Source organism: Formica exsecta, unplaced genomic scaffold, assembly GCF_003651465.1.
Source record: "Formica exsecta isolate Colony F162 unplaced genomic scaffold, ASM365146v1 scaffold83, whole genome shotgun sequence".
NCBI classification, from domain to species: Eukaryota; Metazoa; Arthropoda; class Insecta; order Hymenoptera; family Formicidae; genus Formica; species Formica exsecta.
Genome location: NW_021853600.1, coordinates 584,333 through 604,676, shown reverse-complemented (window position 1 = coordinate 604,676; position 20,344 = coordinate 584,333). Strand labels below are relative to the sequence as shown.

General features: G+C 30.7%; 1 protein-coding gene across 7 annotated transcripts in view; it reads right to left on the bottom strand.

The window, feature by feature from the left end:
• LOC115244723 (potassium voltage-gated channel protein Shal) overlaps positions 1-20,344 on the bottom strand; it is a 107,926-nt gene that overhangs the window by 56,012 nt on the left and 31,570 nt on the right. For all 7 annotated transcript variants that reach the window (XM_029822638.1, XM_029822637.1, XM_029822639.1 and 4 more), the window contains exon 3: positions 17,097-17,259. In XM_029822638.1, the coding sequence (XP_029678498.1) occupies positions 17,097-17,259 (163 nt within the window). The remainder of the gene's footprint in view (positions 1-17,096; positions 17,260-20,344) is intronic.

Genomic DNA, 20,344 nt, shown 5'->3' with positions numbered 1-20,344 from the left:
TATGCAATCTATTTCATTATTGTATATTTATAAAAAATAAATAAAGAATTTGATTATATTAATAATAATTAATGTTTTAAATATAAATTATTTTGAATACTTATATTTATTTTTATATTTATATTTATATATTATATAAGTTGGATTCATTATTATTTTACAGATCAACATTGTATACTTTACAACTTTGCTGCTGCGCATCGTATGAGTGAGCGCAATTTTTTCATTTTTTATAATTTTGATATGGCATTTATTATAATCTCTGAAAAAATATAACAGATATGTATGTGTGTGTATGTATGTATGTATATCTTTCACATCCACTTACTTCTATATTTACAATAAAATTGAATCATGAAAGAAGAACGCAAAATAAAAGTTTACGAAGCTCATAAATTTTAAGTTATAGCGAGTAATATTACTAGCAGTTGAAATACTTAGAATCATTTATTTATAATCCCGGACAAACGAGGAACTATAAATAAACATAGCTCTTTTCGCCCTGCATTTTTCTAAGCGTCTTTATAAATAAACGACCTTATGCAACCTTATTGACGCTGTATACAACTACACGATTAACTTTTATTTTTTCTTACGGTTGACCTGCAACAATCATAGCGCTATTTTATGCAGCAAGAAATCTGCGCGAAACCAGTGAACCAAATAATTTCCTTAACCAGTGTTGCTTAATTCTTATATGATTTTTTCTTAATACTCTTTAAAGTTATAAGAAGGCATTTACATTATATAACCATATCTTTAAATGCCGTCTTTTTGCAGGCTTAATCTGTCTTGTGATATCTGCTCAAAAAATTAATTTTAAAGTTATTAAAAAAAGTTTACTATCAAAGTATGTAATTATGTATATTTTTTTGTAGCAAAATTTTCAACAAATACTATTTCTCCTCATAATAATTTAACATTTTATTTTAAATATCTTTATTGTATATAACAGCACCTTAATTCATATATTATAATAAAATATTTTTCAAAATTAAAATTACATTAATTTTAAAAATGTAGAACAAATTAATTTTAATTAAAAGAATTTTGTTATGTTTGCACTTCTCAATTCATAAAAATTTCTAGGTTTTTAATAATATGAATCTTAACAATTAGTTGTCTGCTATTCTTCTTAATAAAAAATTATTATGTTATTATAATTATTATAAACAAGATTGATTTCAAATTCTTTGAATAAAAGAAAGTATAGAAAATTTTTCTTTGGGACTTTATATAAACAATTAACTCTTGCTATGCAGATATTGAATCCATTTAACCCTTTTATGCTAAATATCTCTTTTCTTCTCAATCAGCATATAATATTAAAAGATTCTTTAAGAAAAAATAAAAAGTTTATAAAAATAACAGGATCAAAATCTTCAACTTGGAAATTTATTATGCAAAACGTATAAATGAAGTTCTCTTATGAATACGAATGAATCTATTACTACTGTGCGATAAATTGTCAGGCAATCCGTATCATCCATATGCATATGGCAATAATTTAAAATAAGTAAATAAAAAAAATTTTTATTTTTCGAGAAATAAATGCATAACGTATAGTAATTAAAACATAAATTAAGCATTAAATATACTTTTGAACACAATGTCAGCAGAGTTTCGATATAATGGAATAATATTAGAATTTCTGTGGTTTTATGCGATATTACACCGCGAATAAACTTTTGTGGGACTCTTTTCCGGCCGCAAACGATGATTAACGGCGTCCAAGCGGTAGCGTATCGATCGTGCTAATTTTGTAACTTTCGCAACTTGCGCTATGCAATTGCGGAAATTGCGACAGACGGCAATAGGCGTTAATTCAATGTCCGCATCTCGAACTGCCGTGCGTAATCATTATGAAAATATAACGAGTTAAAATGTATTATATCTGTTCTCTTGCGAGATTTTCCGAACGCTGATGTATATTTTTGTGAACAATATCGATAGTTACCGTTAATCGGCTGATTAGAGACTGAAAGGGTTCAGTGTGTGTGTTTCCATCGGTTCTATTTTTGTTAAAAAAGGGGTAAGAGCACATGTTGCCACAACTAAAGGGTTGGAAGATTTCAATCGATAAAAGTGTGGACACGAGAAGTTAAATCTCTTCTCTTGCAAAGAAATTTTATTTTTCCGATTTTTATATTATTTTTGTAAATGCATGTGTTACTTTTCATATACAGAGTGGCCCATCAAAACAAAACAGGCATATCTTTTGGCATTTAACCTTATTTGTTCGAAGAACGCTCGGATAGGTCAACTTTATTTGCAAGGGGAACATATTAATTAGCTATTTCCGTTCACCTAACTTCAACCCCAAAAGCGGGGTTAATTTCACCTTAAAAATTTTAAATGACAAGAGGTGTCTAAAGACATACCATTTGAAAGTCCGATGAATTTGCTTTACAATAGTATTTTAATTTTTGAATTCCGATCATAACACACATGTTATTTTTTCTTATATAAAATACTTTTTTTAAATAAAATGTCACACTCATTAAATAAAATATAAACAACATTTGAATATTATAAGTTATTTTACATTTACACAGTTATTTTACATTTACATTTATAACATTTTGTACTTGCGTTTATCAACGTCACATTTTAATTAATAAACGTTGATGAAAATAGTAGTATTAGAGATCGTGTGTGCTTTTTGCTATTTTTAAAATATGTTGGTCAGTAGAATACAAATATTTTTCTCGCGCATTTAATATTAAAAATGAATTTATATGGTATCGAGATACATATCCTCAGGGCGAACTTATTGTTAGAAGAAATCATTGCTGTCTCTTGTTTTATTAAAATTCTCTGTTTAATACAAATATTTAAAAATTGGAATTTTAGACAAATAAATTTGCAGTAAATAAACTGTGTAATAGAGAATTATATAAATTTAATTCCATTGTGCCTATGCTCTAAGAAATTTCAAACAGCCGCTAAGTCCGCAGTAAAATTTTGAAACTCTTGGCTTATCGCAAACTTGCGATAAGAATGCCAAGGATGTGAGCAAAGTTGCAAACAAGGTCGCTTCATGGAATAGAAGCCCGGTTGCCGGTTTACCCGTTTGCCTCGGTATATTTTCGCGCGATGCAATTGCGGCTAAAATTGCAGCCGCGATTTTCCGCGACGTGCATTCGCTGGGCACTCGCGGATGTTTACACCATTACGGATCGAGGCATCTGCGACGCATCAGTATGCCATACTCGAATGCACCAACGAATGCGACTGAACTCTGTTTTATTGCCATGTGACGATAACGACAATGACGACCATTGTGAGAGGATAGAGCGCGACCTGACAATTGTCAGAATCATCATCACCGAATTATGGCCGCTTATGAAACCACAATGAGAACGTCGTAAAGTGAGCGAGATCGACCTTTCTAGATGTCCAGCATAACACGATAAAATTTATAGCAATGTTATTGCACGTATGATAAACCGTGATGTCGGAATATGAAATATCTCGAATTTTTTTAACACGTTCGCCGTCTCGATGCTTCTGGCATACTTTAATAGTGACGGATCACCGGTTTAAGTAAAATTTAAGTAAATATAATGATATACATTTATATATCATTTCATATGTCGTACGTACAATTTTGCCTTTAATTGTAAATGTTCTTGCTTCTTTTATGAGCAGTTAAAATTAATCATATTTAAAGCAAAGAAAAATTAATTTGGATTAATTATATATGGAGAAAAAAATTATATAAGAAGAAAAACACTCAATAAAAAGAGATAATACTGTCACAAGCAATACTATTTCTAATCAAATAAAAAAAAAAATTATTTCTCCTAAAAGAAGAATTCACAGACAAAAGGAAGTGCAGCGCAATTCTGGGACACCCAATGTAACACAAAACGATAAAAACCCACAAAAGATATTCTTCCATATAGAGTCGCTTAATTTCCTTATCGTTGTTACATTGTAAACATGTCTTTCCGAAGAGGCTTTTACATTTCGGGACCGCGAAAGGGTTATCAGAGTCTGGCAGCGCGTCGCTGCCGGAAGTTACATAGATTCGTGAATGCATTCAACCTGTCGGCACGGTATCGCTCGTGAAACGAGAGAAAGTAGAAGTTTGGCTGAAACGTATCTACGGCTCACAGCGGTTTCACAGCCCAAGGCGGACACAATCGAATATTCGAATAGGTAGTCGCTAAATAGACGCGTGCGCAGAAAACAAAAGCAACAAGAACAATATTGTATGTACACTCGCGCGACTACAGACACGGTGATTAAAAATTGCATAACGATCCCCCGTGTAATTACTAGAAAACTGTGCCGTCGAAAACTGTAACGACGAATGTTAGTTCCTACATGTCCTTCGTTTTAATCGAGCGATCGACCAATTAATTTCTCCAAACCTATAGCGATTTCTAATTTAAAACTGCGAGCAAATAAATCGGGAACTATTGAAATACAAATTACACTTAAGCGAATGTCGAATGCTACGGAATGTAAAGACGACGACACGCAAAGGCCTGTGTAGCTACAAATATGTATATAGTGTGAAAAGAATACGGTCGAATATGCAGATTCGTAAAAATTCAGATATTCACAGAAACGTCAGATATATTTTGCTCTTAGAAAAATTTTGTTTTGCAAGATTCGCGATGTAGACTCATTGATGCCCGTCGAAATCTTTTTACCGGTGAAATCTCCAAAGGGTCCTCATCGCTTCTCTCTTCTTTCGCGAAAAAAACGCAATTCTAAAAACCACTTTTATCCTTCTGAGGAAAGCCTGAGAAAGTAGGTCTTGCATAGCGTATCGCGAGCGCGGGCTTTCTTTAAAAAACGCGAAAGCTTCGGGCCAACCTCTCGTCCGTGACCCGCGTTATTTCGCGGCATTCGTTTAATTAACTTAGATGGATAAGCGGCAGGCGAAAGCTCGCGATCGTTACCGATCGCATTATACTCTTTTTCCTTATCGTCGGCTTGCAACCGGAATTAATTGTCGAATATCACGCAAAGATCATCGCGTGTATCCAGGATGTGTTCACGTTGACTTTTATTACTTAACTAAATTTGAAAATTTTCGTCAAAAAGTCGATAACCGATAGAGGTGTGTAAAATAGTGTTCGATGCGCGCGCGTAAAATCGTAAAGTTGTTTCAATTAATCATTAATATATCGAAATAATTAATTTAGGATGACATGGTAGCATAAAATATTATTCCATGCTGTTTTTCTTTTTAAATTTCCGATTGAAATAATATAAAGTCGCATAAAATATTATTTTATGTTACTTTATATTATTTTAATCGGAAATTTAAAAAGAAAAATAATAAGAGGTCAAGTGCTACGTCACATACTCATTCATACATTCATTTCTTTTATTTGGACTTTCAGTCTAATTAATTCCAATAAAATTAATTCTCACGCAATTTCCTCACGATTCCGCGCGCCAAGAATATTTCTCAAAAATATTGTCTCGTTCGCAGAGAAAAATGCTAGGATCAATTTAGTATTGTCTTGGAAAATATCGAACGATGCCGCAATTTCTTTATTGACAAAATAGTCGTCCGATATCTCGCCGATACAATCAAGAAAATTTAAAAAAATCTACATTACATTCCGCAAATAACAATCGCATCTAGCGTCGATGCCAGTATTGCTCGAACTCGGTCAAAAACATTCGACGAAAGCGATTTTGCGTGAAAACACATACTAATTACGCGCTATTAATTAACGTTACATTGTTGCCCCAGCTGCGTGATCGTTCACTATGTGCTGCATTCGATAATTTCTCATTCAATCCACTCTGATATGATCTTTAGTCATTACATTAATATACAAAAATAAGTACCAATATTTTTAATCGATTATTTTGCTGATAATAATAATTTACACATAGAATTTTACGCAAAAAAGATAAACTTTTATATCAAATCGTAATTCTAAAAAATATATTAAAAAGTGTGATATTTATTCTAGTATACAATAAAATATTTATGAAAATTGACGCGTGTTTTTTTTTAATTTCATTAAGCATTGATAAGTTTCACTCACTATATGATCCGTTAAAGATTATTCCTTGGCAGGCCAAGGGGTTCTATTTATTAAAAATTTCCGCGCAACGCATCGAAAAATTAAGGTCAGTTATTTACATCGCGTACATCCGTTCGTTGGCCCAGTTACTGATTATTACTATTTGCGTTAATGTCCGCAATAGTGCATTCTAATTGCTGCCTACGTACGTAGCATTCGCAATTAATTAAAGCCGCGACAAGCGGAAGCTTTGCGATAATTCACACCGTCGGTTGTAAGCGTCGTCCTAAATTTCTTGTCGGGTTTTTCGTTTTGAACCGCCGCTTATAAGCGGCTCGGCGAATAGCTAACCGGTGCATTTGCATTATTGGGCGTGTCGAGAAGTATTGCATAAGCGTCGTCGCACTTTTTAGCTGCTCTTTGGCGAGGCAAATATTCTAAAATAACAATGTTCGCTTGATTGCCATCTAATAAAGCATAAAAATATCAGCGCAAGCTTATTCTTGTTTTCCCTTATTGTGTTTTCTATTTCCTTATATTTTGTAAAAGGTTTTTCTGAATCTCATCTTTATAACTTTCTGATCATGAAAATAAATATATAATTAATAACTATTTTTATAAGTTTTGACGTAAGAAGAATTGCACAACGAAATCAGCAAAATGTAATCTATTTAATAAATAGGTAATAATATATAACGAATAAACGGAATTTCAAAGCTAAATATTAGCAAATATATTTTCAGACTCATTACGAAAGTCATATATTTGTCGCAAAGATGCTTCATTAATTATGTAGTAATAATTTATGCTATTTATAAATAAAATAAAATTGAATGGGCATACGTATCATAACATTAGATTTATTCATTTCACAATGCTACCATTTTCTCGCTATTTGTATTATTGCATTACGAGCTCCAACATGTCAATACGAAAATCGCGTAAAGGTTTTATCTACGAAAACGATCAAATAACTGTTGCTTCTATATTTCGTTATGAAAATCAATCGTAACTATCGCGCGTGGATAATATATGAAATAAAATCAAATTAACAAAAAAGTAAAATCTTAATTTTTCTTTGACATTAAGTTTAAATTTTATTAAGCACGAATGTATTTTATACTAAACATTTGAAATGAATTATAAATATTACATATTAATGATAAGTTGACATTTGACATAACAAAATAATACATATATACAATTTTGATATCAATTAAAATGATAGGTATTACGTATCAATTATAATAATTTTGTTCATTTTATATTTTGTTGAATAATGTTGTTTAGAAAATTTTCTAGAGCCTTTCTTAAAAAGATATCTAAACAACTAGAAAAACTATCCAAATTTAATAAATAAAATTTTGGCAAAAATAAGTAAAACAGGAAAATTCTAACAATTAAACAATTAAATAATATCACAAGTGACAACAATATTCTGAAAATAATTTAATAATCAAAAAATTAATAAAAATAAGAACATTTCAAATATATAATTTTGAAAACAGAGTTTGCTAAATATATAAATAATATCTTGGGATACCAATACTTTTTTTTATAGAATGTTGTGCTGTCCTTTAACCGTAAAATAAAAGTCAATGTTACAAAAAAGCAATTTACGGAAGAGTTGATCTTATTAGGAAGCGGATATCCGTGCGTGCCGTATATGTACACGATTGCTGAAAGGTTAAAAGAATAGAGAGATGATTTTATCCTGTAAGATACATATATTATTATTTTTAATGCATGTTAAAAACAGTCACAGTGGACTAACGCGTAAGCGCTTTAAGAGAGATTGCCTCTCGTGTGAATCATGTATTTATTAAGAAGTTTCCCCCTGCATATTTCCATCGATAATAAGTAGACGAAATTGAAAAAAATGTAATCTATATATTGTCTTGTGTTAAAATACCCATGGCCACGGTTTTGTCTGCCTACGATATTGTTTTTGCAAAAAGAGACGTTACAAATTGTTATTAATTAGAACTATTAATTACAAAAGAGACGCCACAATATCATCGTCATTATACTCTCAGCGTTACTGTTATTCGCAAGAAATTAATATCGGATTTTCCAGGAACGCAATATATAATGTTCGCTAATCTCTACAGCTCTAGCTAAATGTGCCTTTAATAAAACGCATGATTTAAACTAATCAGCGTTCGCAAATTAAAATTGACAATGTTTGAAACAAAAAATTTACGCTGATGGAAACATAAAAAGGCAAAAAAATACTCAATCTAATACTTAATCTTTATTTAATTTAAATGCAACCGTTATTGAAAAAAATACTTTTTGAAAAATTAAAAGAAACTCTTGAGACGCATGTTTTTGAAGGATGAAGTCTAAACTCTGTGATCCGCGATTTCTCTATAGTAACATTTATAATTTCAATTTCAATACTGTTTCAAATCCGGAGTTTTAATTTTTTGTTAGTACAAACAAATATTTGACTTTAATCTCGATACTTTTGCTGATAAAGATAAAAGAAATTCTCTTTAATCTTGATCAAGAAATGTAAAAAAGACAAAAAAAAACCCAGAACTTCGCTTTCTTTGATGATTGGTCGAACGAAGCAATTTTGATTAACACACCTACGCGGTCGAACTGTTTGTAGCGTTAAGAATAACCGCGACCGCACCGATCGCCGCTGCTGCAATCACGCGCGGCTGTTTATTTAGTAAAAAAGAAACGGCGTAATAAACTTCGACAGCCGGCCAATGACGTCAATGATTTAATCGCACATTGCGAATGGATCAGAAGAATCAATCGACAGAAAATCTTTCTCTTCGTCGAAAAGAGAAGTAACATGCATTCTGCGAAAGCTCATGAAATGTGGCGATTATTTTTATATGTTATTGCTGCCTATCCCTCAATCGATTCGATTGAAAACGAATCACGAAATAGATTTGCGGAATCATCAAGAAATACTCCCGTAAATTTGACAAATATATTATGTTCCGAGAATAAAAATTTGAACATCGGGATGCATTTTGACAGAAATTATCTTAAAAAATTTAAATTTTTTTATAATTCATATATATGAAATAGATGCTGCTGATTTGCTCGTTTCAATCGTATATATTATATTATTATATAATTGTTATATTATTTAATTGCAAAATTAAAGATAGAAAACATTTTCTTTAAAAAAATACTTTCTAACAAAACACAAACTATTCAAATAAATTAATTACAAATAAGTTTATTTGAGGATGTCAGGTTTAGATTTCAACCCGTTTTATCTGTTAGCTCCAAACTTTGTCAATAATAATATTATCACAAACAGTGAGATGACAAATGTGTTTGAGGAAAATTTCGAACATATGAAGATATTAAATTCGAAATGTGATAAAATCGAGATATCTAACCAATAAATCTTTCTATTTTGATGAAATTTAACAAGTTTGTAGAGCAAAGGAAATAACTTTGACGTTTCTCTTGACATATCCAAGCTTAAAAATTAAAAAGAAAACACTCTATGTGTAATATATATTTTAATCTATATAATACAATATATATTGGAAGCGGGCGCGAAAAGAAATATTCCACTAAAATGTATGCTTACATATAATGAAAAGCAATGAAAAAAGTTGAAAATTTGAAACCAGTATTCTTATCTCCGATAGTTTTCGATTTATCGAAATCTTTCTAGTTAGCATTTCTTAGTTAAATCGCAGTCTAACAAATTAATGTGTTGCCGTTAATAATTATCACTTTGCCGACCCCGCTTTGTCAAGATTTTCGCGGGTATCCTTCATTCTCCTCGTCTATTTTTGGAACGAACCCTTAGCACGCCTGATGCTCCACACGTTCTCGTTTTCTTTCTAGCTGCACGTCTGCTTTTGAGAGGGCAAAAGAAGGGAAGGCGGTAAGTCGGTGGTCGCTTTGAGAGAAAAAAATCTAACAAGGGATAATAGAGATACTCGCATCTCTATATCTACAAACGTTCCTTACAAACAAACGATTAACTTGCGAACCATCAACGGAACTAAAACCAATTTACGGAAGTTTTGTATATGCGAGAGATAATAATAGTTCAAATACTAAAGATATAAGTAAAGTATAAACTGGCAAAAAAATGACGTAACAAGACTGCGATACAAGATATAATTTCAATTAAATATAAAAAATAAAGACAATATGATAACTACAAGTACAAAATTAAAAATAAAGTTATTTTTGAAGCTGTAGAATAAATTTATTTGCGCATAACAAAAAGATAGATAAATAGTTATACAAATAGAAAATAAAACTAGAAAAGATAATAAAAAGAGAAAAAAATAGAAAAACATAAATAATAGACAAAAATTATGGAAATTTTGTCACTTATTTTGCGACATACATTTGACATGAGACTAATAAATTTTTATATTATAAAGATTTATTAGTCTCATGTCAAATGTATGTCGCAAAATAAGTGACAAAATTTCCATAATTTTTGTCTCACGTTAAAATAATTTGCAAAGTTGCTGCTGTTAACTAGTGTGACTTATTAAAAATCGCATGCAAAAGTTGAAATAGCTTTTACGAGTTTTCATCATTTTTCTCTCAGGCACCAGCTATTGGAATCAATCCTATTTGTAAAGTTAACTGAAACTAAAGGTAAATGACTATTTGCAAGTGTATTTATACAACTAAGCTGCTTCATCGCAAGCTATCTGTAATAAAACAAACTTCAAATTTCAATAAACTTGCTCAACTTTATTATATCTTACAGCTTAATCTCTAATCCTCAGTAATGTGAATTGGCTATAAAAAATCCCTATTTAAAATAATTCTAAATTTTTCCTTTTTTCGTAATCTTTATCAATTTATTTTATGTTATAAATAATGCATATTTATTTATTATGCATAATTATATATCTGATAAACTTATTAGCAAATTCATCCACTTCATGAATTAAAAAACATTAAATTCGTTAAATTTAACAATATATAAAAATAATAAAAAAAATTGCATTAAAAAAAAGTCAATTTTAAATTGATTAAGAGAACTCGTGTAAAAACAAAGAAATGAAAAAAATATATATTAGACTCAAACCAATAGAAATACATGTGTGACTCTCATTAAACATCTAAATATAAATATATATAAATATAATATTATTATTATATTTATATATATATTTTATTTTGCGACATACATTTGACATGAGACTAATAAATTTTTATATTATAAAGATTTATTAGTCTCATGTCAAATGTATGTCGCAAAATAAGTGACAAAATTTCCATAATTTTTGTCTCACGTTAAAATAATTTGCAAAGTTGCTGCTGTTAACTAGTGTGACTTATTAAAAATCGCATGCAAAAGTTGAAATAGCTTTTACGAGTTTTCATCATTTTTCTCTCAGGCACCAGCTATTGGAATCAATCCTATTTGTAAAGTTAACTGAAACTAAAGGTAAATGACTATTTGCAAGTGTATTTATACAACTAAGCTGCTTCATCGCAAGCTATCTGTAATAAAACAAACTTCAAATTTCAATAAACTTGCTCAACTTTATTATATCTTACAGCTTAATCTCTAATCCTCAGTAATGTGAATTGGCTATAAAAAATCCCTATTTAAAATAATTCTAAATTTTTCCTTTTTTCGTAATCTTTATCAATTTATTTTATGTTATAAATAATGCATATTTATTTATTATGCATAATTATATATCTGATAAACTTATTAGCAAATTCATCCACTTCATGAATTAAAAAACATTAAATTCGTTAAATTTAACAATATATAAAAATAATAAATTTTACGATTATTATACATATAATATAATTTTACATTAATAAATATATAATAATAAATATAATTTGTGACCAGAAAAATGACGATATTCATGCTTTTGATATCTTCGAAAACTTTATTAAATTTTATGATTGCAAAGCACTTCTTTAGCATGAATATATTCAATAAGTTAACTGAATTTTGATATTTCATATAATCCACGATTATCTCATTAAATAAATAGAATAATCACAGCTGTTATTATTTTAATAAATACAACAAAATTATCAGCAATCAATAAGCTCAATAAATCTAACAGCTTAAATAAACACAAAAACCAATTTTTGATACGGGATAAAACTTTGTACATAAAACAGTTTCGATTTAACAGTTCATATATGTTGCAAAACATTTTTATATTTATAAGATAAAGAGCGCGAGCACTTTTTATATGTTTAAGAACTATCTAACAAATACTTTACGAATTAAATAAATTTTATAAATTAGATAAATATTATAAAATTGGAAATTGCAACTATCTTAAAGTAAAATCTGACAAATATATAACATTAAATTCCCCAAAATATTCAAAAAAATTAACTGTAAAGCTTTGAATAAGGCATCAAGCCAATTTCTGCGTATTTTATTATACTCTAGTAAAATTTTGTTTCCGTTATCGATGTTTTGTTTATGCGCGCCGTCATCGATTCGCTTAATTTCTCAGTCGAAAGAATTCAGGTATAAACGTAAAGCACTTACAAATGGATTCCATGTGTATTGACTCATCAATTTCAATAAAAAAATTTTTTTATGAATAGTTATATCAAATAAAATGTTCATGCAAAATTATTTCATACTTTTTCTTACATTTTTCGGAATATACAAAACAAAAATTGTATAAAAATGTGCACGTGGGTCTATAATTACCACAAAAAAATTTTAATCGAGATCGATGAATTCACGTAGAATCTTTTCAATATAAACTCCACGGCCAATGACTTATAAATTAAAAAAATTTAAGTTTAAATTTGTATAAAAAACTTAAATTTAAACATTTTTCCATCGAGTTGAAAGTAAAGAAAAAAGACCGTCTTCATCTTAACACATCTAAAAATGATACTGTTATTATCGCGCGATATAGCATGTGCAGAATAAGCAAACACATAGCAAGAAGAATCGATGCAACGGACGGTAAAACCGACGTTAAACGAAGATTCGTGTCGCTGTTTGCGCGACGGTCAGGGTGGAAAATCGATCTAGAGTCCTGTTTGCCCGTTAACGCCGGACGTGACATTAAATGCAGATGCAAAGTTCACAGAGCCGTTTACTGACAATATAGGTATATCGATGGCGGCCATAACGCCCATAAATCACATAGGCATTACGATAGTCCATGTTCGATCGCTAGACGTGTAATATGCAGGGCGTGAATGACTTCATATTACCTACAATATGGCAGGAGGTCAAAAAAGATTCTCTTCTTGGAGCGGCAAAAACTTTTACCAGGTATAACACAATCGCGATTAATCTGACATTCGTATTATATCGCAAATTTTGCTTTCTGCATAATGTAATATCAATATCCAAAATATATGATCCGCACAAAATTAATAGTGACTACCTTTCATTTCCTCAGACTTTCACATTGATAAAATTTTAGATAAGAATTGAATACGATTTCATGTATTATCATCTGTTATCATCGGTTCGTTACCGCTATTTCATATATAGTGAGAATAATTACGGAAAGTCGCAATACATGGAATACGTAATGAACAATTGTAAAACGTCGCGAATCATGGAAATAAGCAGAATAGTGCCAGCGATTCGTTGAATAGTCATACTTCCATTATTCCTTCTCGACCTTGTTAGTTCTTCTAATCTCTAAGAACAATTCGGAATTTGTAATTCTTAGATTTAATTAATCTTATGAGGCTCATGGTTCGCATTTTTCACAGCAGTAAAATCTACAAAGATTTCTCTAAGGAAAAAATTTTTCGGAAAAGAAAAAGAATGTGTGTATCAAACTGTGCAAAAAGACTTGATTTCCAAAATCTTACTCAATAACATTGGAATACCCTATATGATGCTTAAGATTTTACTATGATGTACGAGATGCATCGCGCAACATGAGGTCCCGAAAGCGTTACGAGAAGGAACAATATAAAAGTTCCAACGTCGATAAGGCGCAGGAAAGAAACCTGACGAAAGATCTATCGCTGTCCGAGAGCTAGAATCAGAACAAACGTGTCCATGCATATGTAGATGCGGCTGCATCTGCAATGCAGATCTACGCGGCATCGGCGAACCGACCTTCGCGAAATCAAACGATCCAAAACTTTGTAATTCCGCATAAAACAATTTAAAAAATTATAAAACGAATTGAAATTGAAAAGAGAGAGAGCACAAAAAGACAAAGTATTGCTTGTAATATGTAAATTAAAATAAAAATATTAATCCTGAATGAAATCCGAAAATAATCAAATTTTTTATTTCATTTATAATATAATTATCAATTTTCATTTATAAACTACTATTCACTACATAACTATCTTGCAACCATTAAAAATACACTTGTTTATGATTTTTATAAATATAGATAAAAATTGCATTAATACAGTATTTTCAAAAATTCGTTTTTATATAATTAAAAAATCTCTGAAAAGATTCTCAATCAAAATAAATTTCTGTAATATAAAGCAAAATATAATAAATTATGTATAGATAAAATAATAATATTTAAAAAGAATAAAATCGTTAATCTTCTCTTCTTTTAATAAGTTTAATCGTGTGTAAGTTAATTCTTAACTTTCAAGAATTTGCTTCCTAAAAAAATTTCGCTCAACAGTATAATTTCGCACAAGTCAGAAGGAATTATGTCATTCGATTTATAACTGCGACCTAAATCCTTTTTATTTGTAACATGGTGTATTTTCGCGAAATCAAGCGTACAGAAAAGATTTAAGAGATCGCAACTGACTTTCTTTTTCGGCTAGCCATGATGCCATCTTTCTTGTTCGCGAGATCCATCCAAACACGTCGTCGATGTGTGCTTAAATCGTCCCAAGCGTATCGGCGCGAGCAAAGTAGACACATAAACGTACACGTGTGGAAATAAATCGTTCGTTCGTGTACGCGTGAGAGAGATTTAAAAGATCACTTTCGCCTTTCAGAATAAATCTCACTCGCACATTCGTTCGCGAGTTCTCGTAAAAATATCGCGCGAAGGATGATATTCCGCCTGAGAGACTACAAGTAGACGCAGCGTCTCACGCGAAAATCGAAGCGATGATCTTTTTCCTTCTCTATCTTTCGAAACAAAGCGAATTCGGGCGGAATTCTTTTTATGGATCGATCGATACGCTGCCGAAATGTCGATGCTAAAAATGGTAATCGTGTCACGGGAGCGAAGCAAATGTGTGAGAATAACCGTCCGTGTTTATTCATGATACTATAAAACAATTTCTAAGAAATCATGAAAAAGATCTGCTTCTCATATTTAAAAAAAAAATTAAATTATTCAAATGATTGTTATATTATATATAGTATGTAAAATTTCTTTAATATAATTGCGATTCCATTATGAAGAACATTTGATTGTCGAAACTGTAAATTAATAAAAAAATTATAGATTTGTATTTTATATATTTTCCGTATATTATAATAACTACAATAATAAATTGTTTTATTAAATTTTAATCGGAAATACATAATTCAATCTTTTCTCAATTTCGTGATGAATGCAGGGCTTTCGAGGAGAATCGCGCAAAGATAAAAGAGTAAAAAGAAATGTAAATTTTTCAAAGTAATTTTTCCCAATGATATCAGTTTGTGAAACGATGAGGTTTGGTTAAATAGTCGTAACTGTGCCACGGGAACAAAGTTACAGACTACACGTAGGTGAAAATAAATCATCCGACTTGTGAAAACGACGATGCGAAACGAGCTAACGTGTCATCGACTGCGACCCGAGTGGAACCCGCCACTTCCTCCCTATAATGGAAGAAATATCTTCGAAACGTCGATATTAGGGGGATACGAAAATGGCGACGGGAGAGTTCCTCGCCTTCGAGAATGTCGATCGCAATTTATATACTCGGTCCGTAGCTAGTCATCTTTGATATTGTTGTATAAAGGTCAACTCATGTAAGTTGTGCAAATTCTTACTAGGCTGATACTTTTGATATTATTCTAAAATAAAAAATCAGGCGAAGCTAATAATTAACTGGCATTGCAAACTGCTATATGTTTATTATAAATACAGATTGCAGTCCGTTTTGAATTTTAATATATGTAAATGCTCTAATATTTACTGTACAGAAAGAGAAAAAGTAGCAGAGATCTTCAATCTTATTATTATATAATCTTGATCAATAATGATAAAATACGTTACGCGGCACAAATTTAATATGAATATTTTATATTAGACAATTATAGATTATATATTTTATAATATCCACATTTATACTGCAATTTGTACGAGATAAACATTAGCATCAATTCTCTTTTATTGAATTCCATTCCTGTTTTGGGACACAGTAATAAAAGCTCTGGCGCTCTGCCTTGTTAGCGACTTTGTTATAAAGCGGCCCTGAGCCAGCAAAGAGAGTTTTTAGTCCGAAGACAACATCCAGAAGTATCGATATCTAGAATATACCAGAATAAAGTATACGCTTCTCGATGGTGTGAATAGTAACACAGCTATTTGTAGACTCGCGTCGTACACATGAGAAGAAAACGATAACGTTTTGAGAAATGCTATACGTAAAATTACTATATATAAATACGCCAAGATATTGTAAGATTAATAATTTCATACAAAAGTTAAATCTATATATATATATAAGCATGAATGTTACTCTAAGTCCTAGAAGTTCTAGATAATCTGCGAAAATCTTGAATTTCGATATTTCTTTGAACTCATTTCCATGGTAGACATTTAGGTATTATCGAAATTATATATAGAGTGTTCCTATATATAAAGTTTGAAATTGGACATGAGTACTACTAAAATTCAAACTTTTGATAGTAACTTTATCTATCACGGTAATTCGGATTTATGACTGCTAAAACCGGTCTAGCATACTATCTTCTGCTCTCTTTATAGATTGTTCTTTTTTTAGATTATTGTTTAATGGAATTGATTAATTTGCTATAACATCAACGGTATATAATGCGCAGTTTAATTAAAAGAATGCAATATATATATATATAACAAACGTAATTAATACAAAATGTATAAAAAAAAAGGAATATATGATCGCAATATAAAATTTATTTAAAATTTATTAATAAATTAGATTATAGGGAAATTTCTTAAAATTACGTATATACAAATTAAAAGATGTCTAAAGTACACTCACCCTCTGCGCCTTTCGTTTGTCAGCACGTTGATTTTGATGATATATTCTGCTGAAGTTACTGACGATAACAGGTACCGGTAAAGCGATCACTAGGACACCGCTCAAGGAGCATACACCCCCGACGATTTTCCCCGCAATCGTTTTCGGAACCATGTCACCGTAGCTGAAACAGACAAAAAAAAAATATTTTTGAACCAATTGCTCCATAATATATGTAACATATTAATTCGCAAATTTTGAATATCATTACTGAAATTTATACATATTTTTAATTACTTATTCTTCCAATAATATATATTTTTTCCTGAATATTAGAACATATAGAAAATCATATTTTGATAAAAACCGAGTATTCTAACATTTTAAGATACAACTATGTTAAAGTTTATAAATCGTTCAATTAACAAAATTACAGAATTTAAAAGTCATTAAATTTATAAATTCTAAAAAACGAGGATCCTAAATTTGAATTTATATTATAACATTCAGAAAAATCTAGAAAAATTTCTTGAAATTAAAGTGTATTTCTATGTATAATTTCAAGCAAATACCATACATCGCATAACAGAAAGATTTTTAAACTCGTTCAATCTTATTCATTTATCATGTATAAATTCCAAGCAAATGTTATGCTTCGCGTAAGAGAAGAATTTTCAAACTCGTAATCTCATTTATCTTGAGATATTATACCTAGTTCCCAACAAACAGACCGCTTCACGCAACAGAGATACATTCGCGAAACATTGTTACGGGCATTGTTAGCAACACAAAACGGCGACAGCTTAACCAAACGATCCGGCCAAATGTTCAGAAGGTATGATGAAATTATGTATAACCAACGTTATTGCCCGCGGGGTTAGGAGGACTCGCATCGCAGCGAGAGAAATGGGAGAATGTGGATAATTCACGGCGTGGTTGTGAAGAATTCAACCGTAAAAGGTACGGTCCGTCCTCATTTCTCAAGCGTGCGAATGTCCGCCCGTAAAACTTTTCCACGGTTACACGTGACTCGCTACATAGCTGACCCACAAGGTTTCTAACAGTCTAGCAGTCTAGCTCCATTTACATATTTACCGTATATCGGATAGCGTAAACACACGGTCGAACAAATACAGCGAGCCTGTAGCTATCTGTTTAACTTGTTCTCATGACGAGTTTGCGACGTACTTGAACATTTGCATTCCGCTGGGATTGCGGCGACGATACGAAATGTGAGCTTTTTTCTGAAGAGTAGAATGCTTATATTTTTCTGTTGTCTTTTCCACATTAGTGAAAATTTTATTAAGCGGATCATATAAACATCACTGTAATTAAAATATATAATCATAAAATTGAAATATCTTTCGAAATTTGATAGAAATAAAAATTGAATGTTTGAAAAAAAAGTTATATCATCAGCCAACTAACGTAAAATATTATTCTAAATCGTATACGGATAAGCAATAGCGTATATATTTATCAGATAAAAGTAAAAGAACTCTTTATTTCTCTCGTTCCAATCTATCGCAAATCTCTCATTTAGATTGTAGCTCTATATCTAAAGAGATATAAACACTGTGTTTTGAGTTATTCCGTGCAAACTTGCTGACGAGTAATATTGAACATCTTTTCGTTCTTCAATAATTCCTCATACGCAAAATATTTCTGACATTTCGAAAGATCTCATCTTTTTACACTGATTCTCATGTATTTCATAATTTATTTTATGCATTTCCCGTTTCAGAATTTTCTACTAATTTTATCTTATCGCAACATATATTTTTGCAACTTGCAGATGCGATAAATGCTAACGTGCAAGTTTAAGAAATAATACGATAAAGCAAAGAATTGAGTTTTAAAACTTGAAATTTCAAGATTTACAGAATTTACCGGAACCAAAATTAATCGAATGATTCACAGATAAAACAAATAGTTATATAAACATCCTATTATATGTCAAATTTAACTTTAAAAGTTTTATATATTTATACCTAAAATCTTATGAGATATATTATATCTCATAAATAAAGAGTTCTTTTTATCTTAAATTTGACATATAATAGGATGTTTATATAACTATTTATCTGTGAATCCTTCGTTCTATCTCGATTATTCAAAAATTCCGGAACGAAAAAGAATGTCGGTGCTTGACTTCCTACGAAAATTGATATGAAGAGAGAATTATATTAATATTAAGGACACAGAAACAACATTATACTGTGCACAATGGCAATCGTTTATTCTGCCGACATGCTTTACTCGAAAGATCAAACGATGGCTGGAGCACGAAAAAGGGAGAGCGCCGATGGAGCCGAGGATAAAATGAAGTGTAATGGATCGCACTCGACAGCTACAGATCGTTCCTTTTCCCAGCGAATTTCTCGGGTCGCACGCAATTTTGGGTTGTGACGGAGCAAAAGTAAAGGAAAGCTTCTGCAAACGACGTGACACGCGCTTGTAGAAAAAAATATTCTCGCTAAAAATGATCGATTGCTCAATATTCTGCGTGATATTGTCACAAAAAATCTGCAATTTATTATGTCTTATATTATTAGAAAAGAAATATATAAGCTTAAAATCCTGATAGTAAAATGATTGTTAACCCAATTTCACTAGAAAATTTAATATCCTTAAATTTTAAATTATATAAACTTTATAAATATAAAATTCCTAATTATTTGCTACAAAAAAAAGATACAAAAATTCAAATTTTAAAATTTTAAATTTGATAAACTCTATTAATTTTTTTTATAAAATTTGCTTCAAAAAAATTACATTTTGCTATTTCCAACAGACTAAAAAATATAGATAAAAATATTAAATATTTTCCAAGTTCTCAAACACTTATGTGTGAATCAGATTGAATAAATATACGAGCACAACTCGCAGTATGGCTGTTTTTATTGCCAGTTTTACGTAAGTAACTTTCCATAATGCACAATTAATTTTATATTATATTATTTTGCCAACTATTCTATTTTATAAACAAATCTGTTTTTCTGTTGCATATATAATCGATACCCGTCTCTATCAGAAATACAAAAAAGAGTGAAAGTCGACCCGAAATTGCAGGTTACAAACTTTCGCCCGAACTCAGTTTTCTCGGTAGGCAATAATTTTTCCGCACCCTATGGTCTCCCGGGCCCATTCCTCGACCCTGATTTACGTTTCCCACGGACTTTTATAGCGACCATGAAACTCGTCCTGGCGGGATCTCACCTGATGCTCGCCTTCTCGTATTTCGCGCACGTGATATTACACGTGATGTT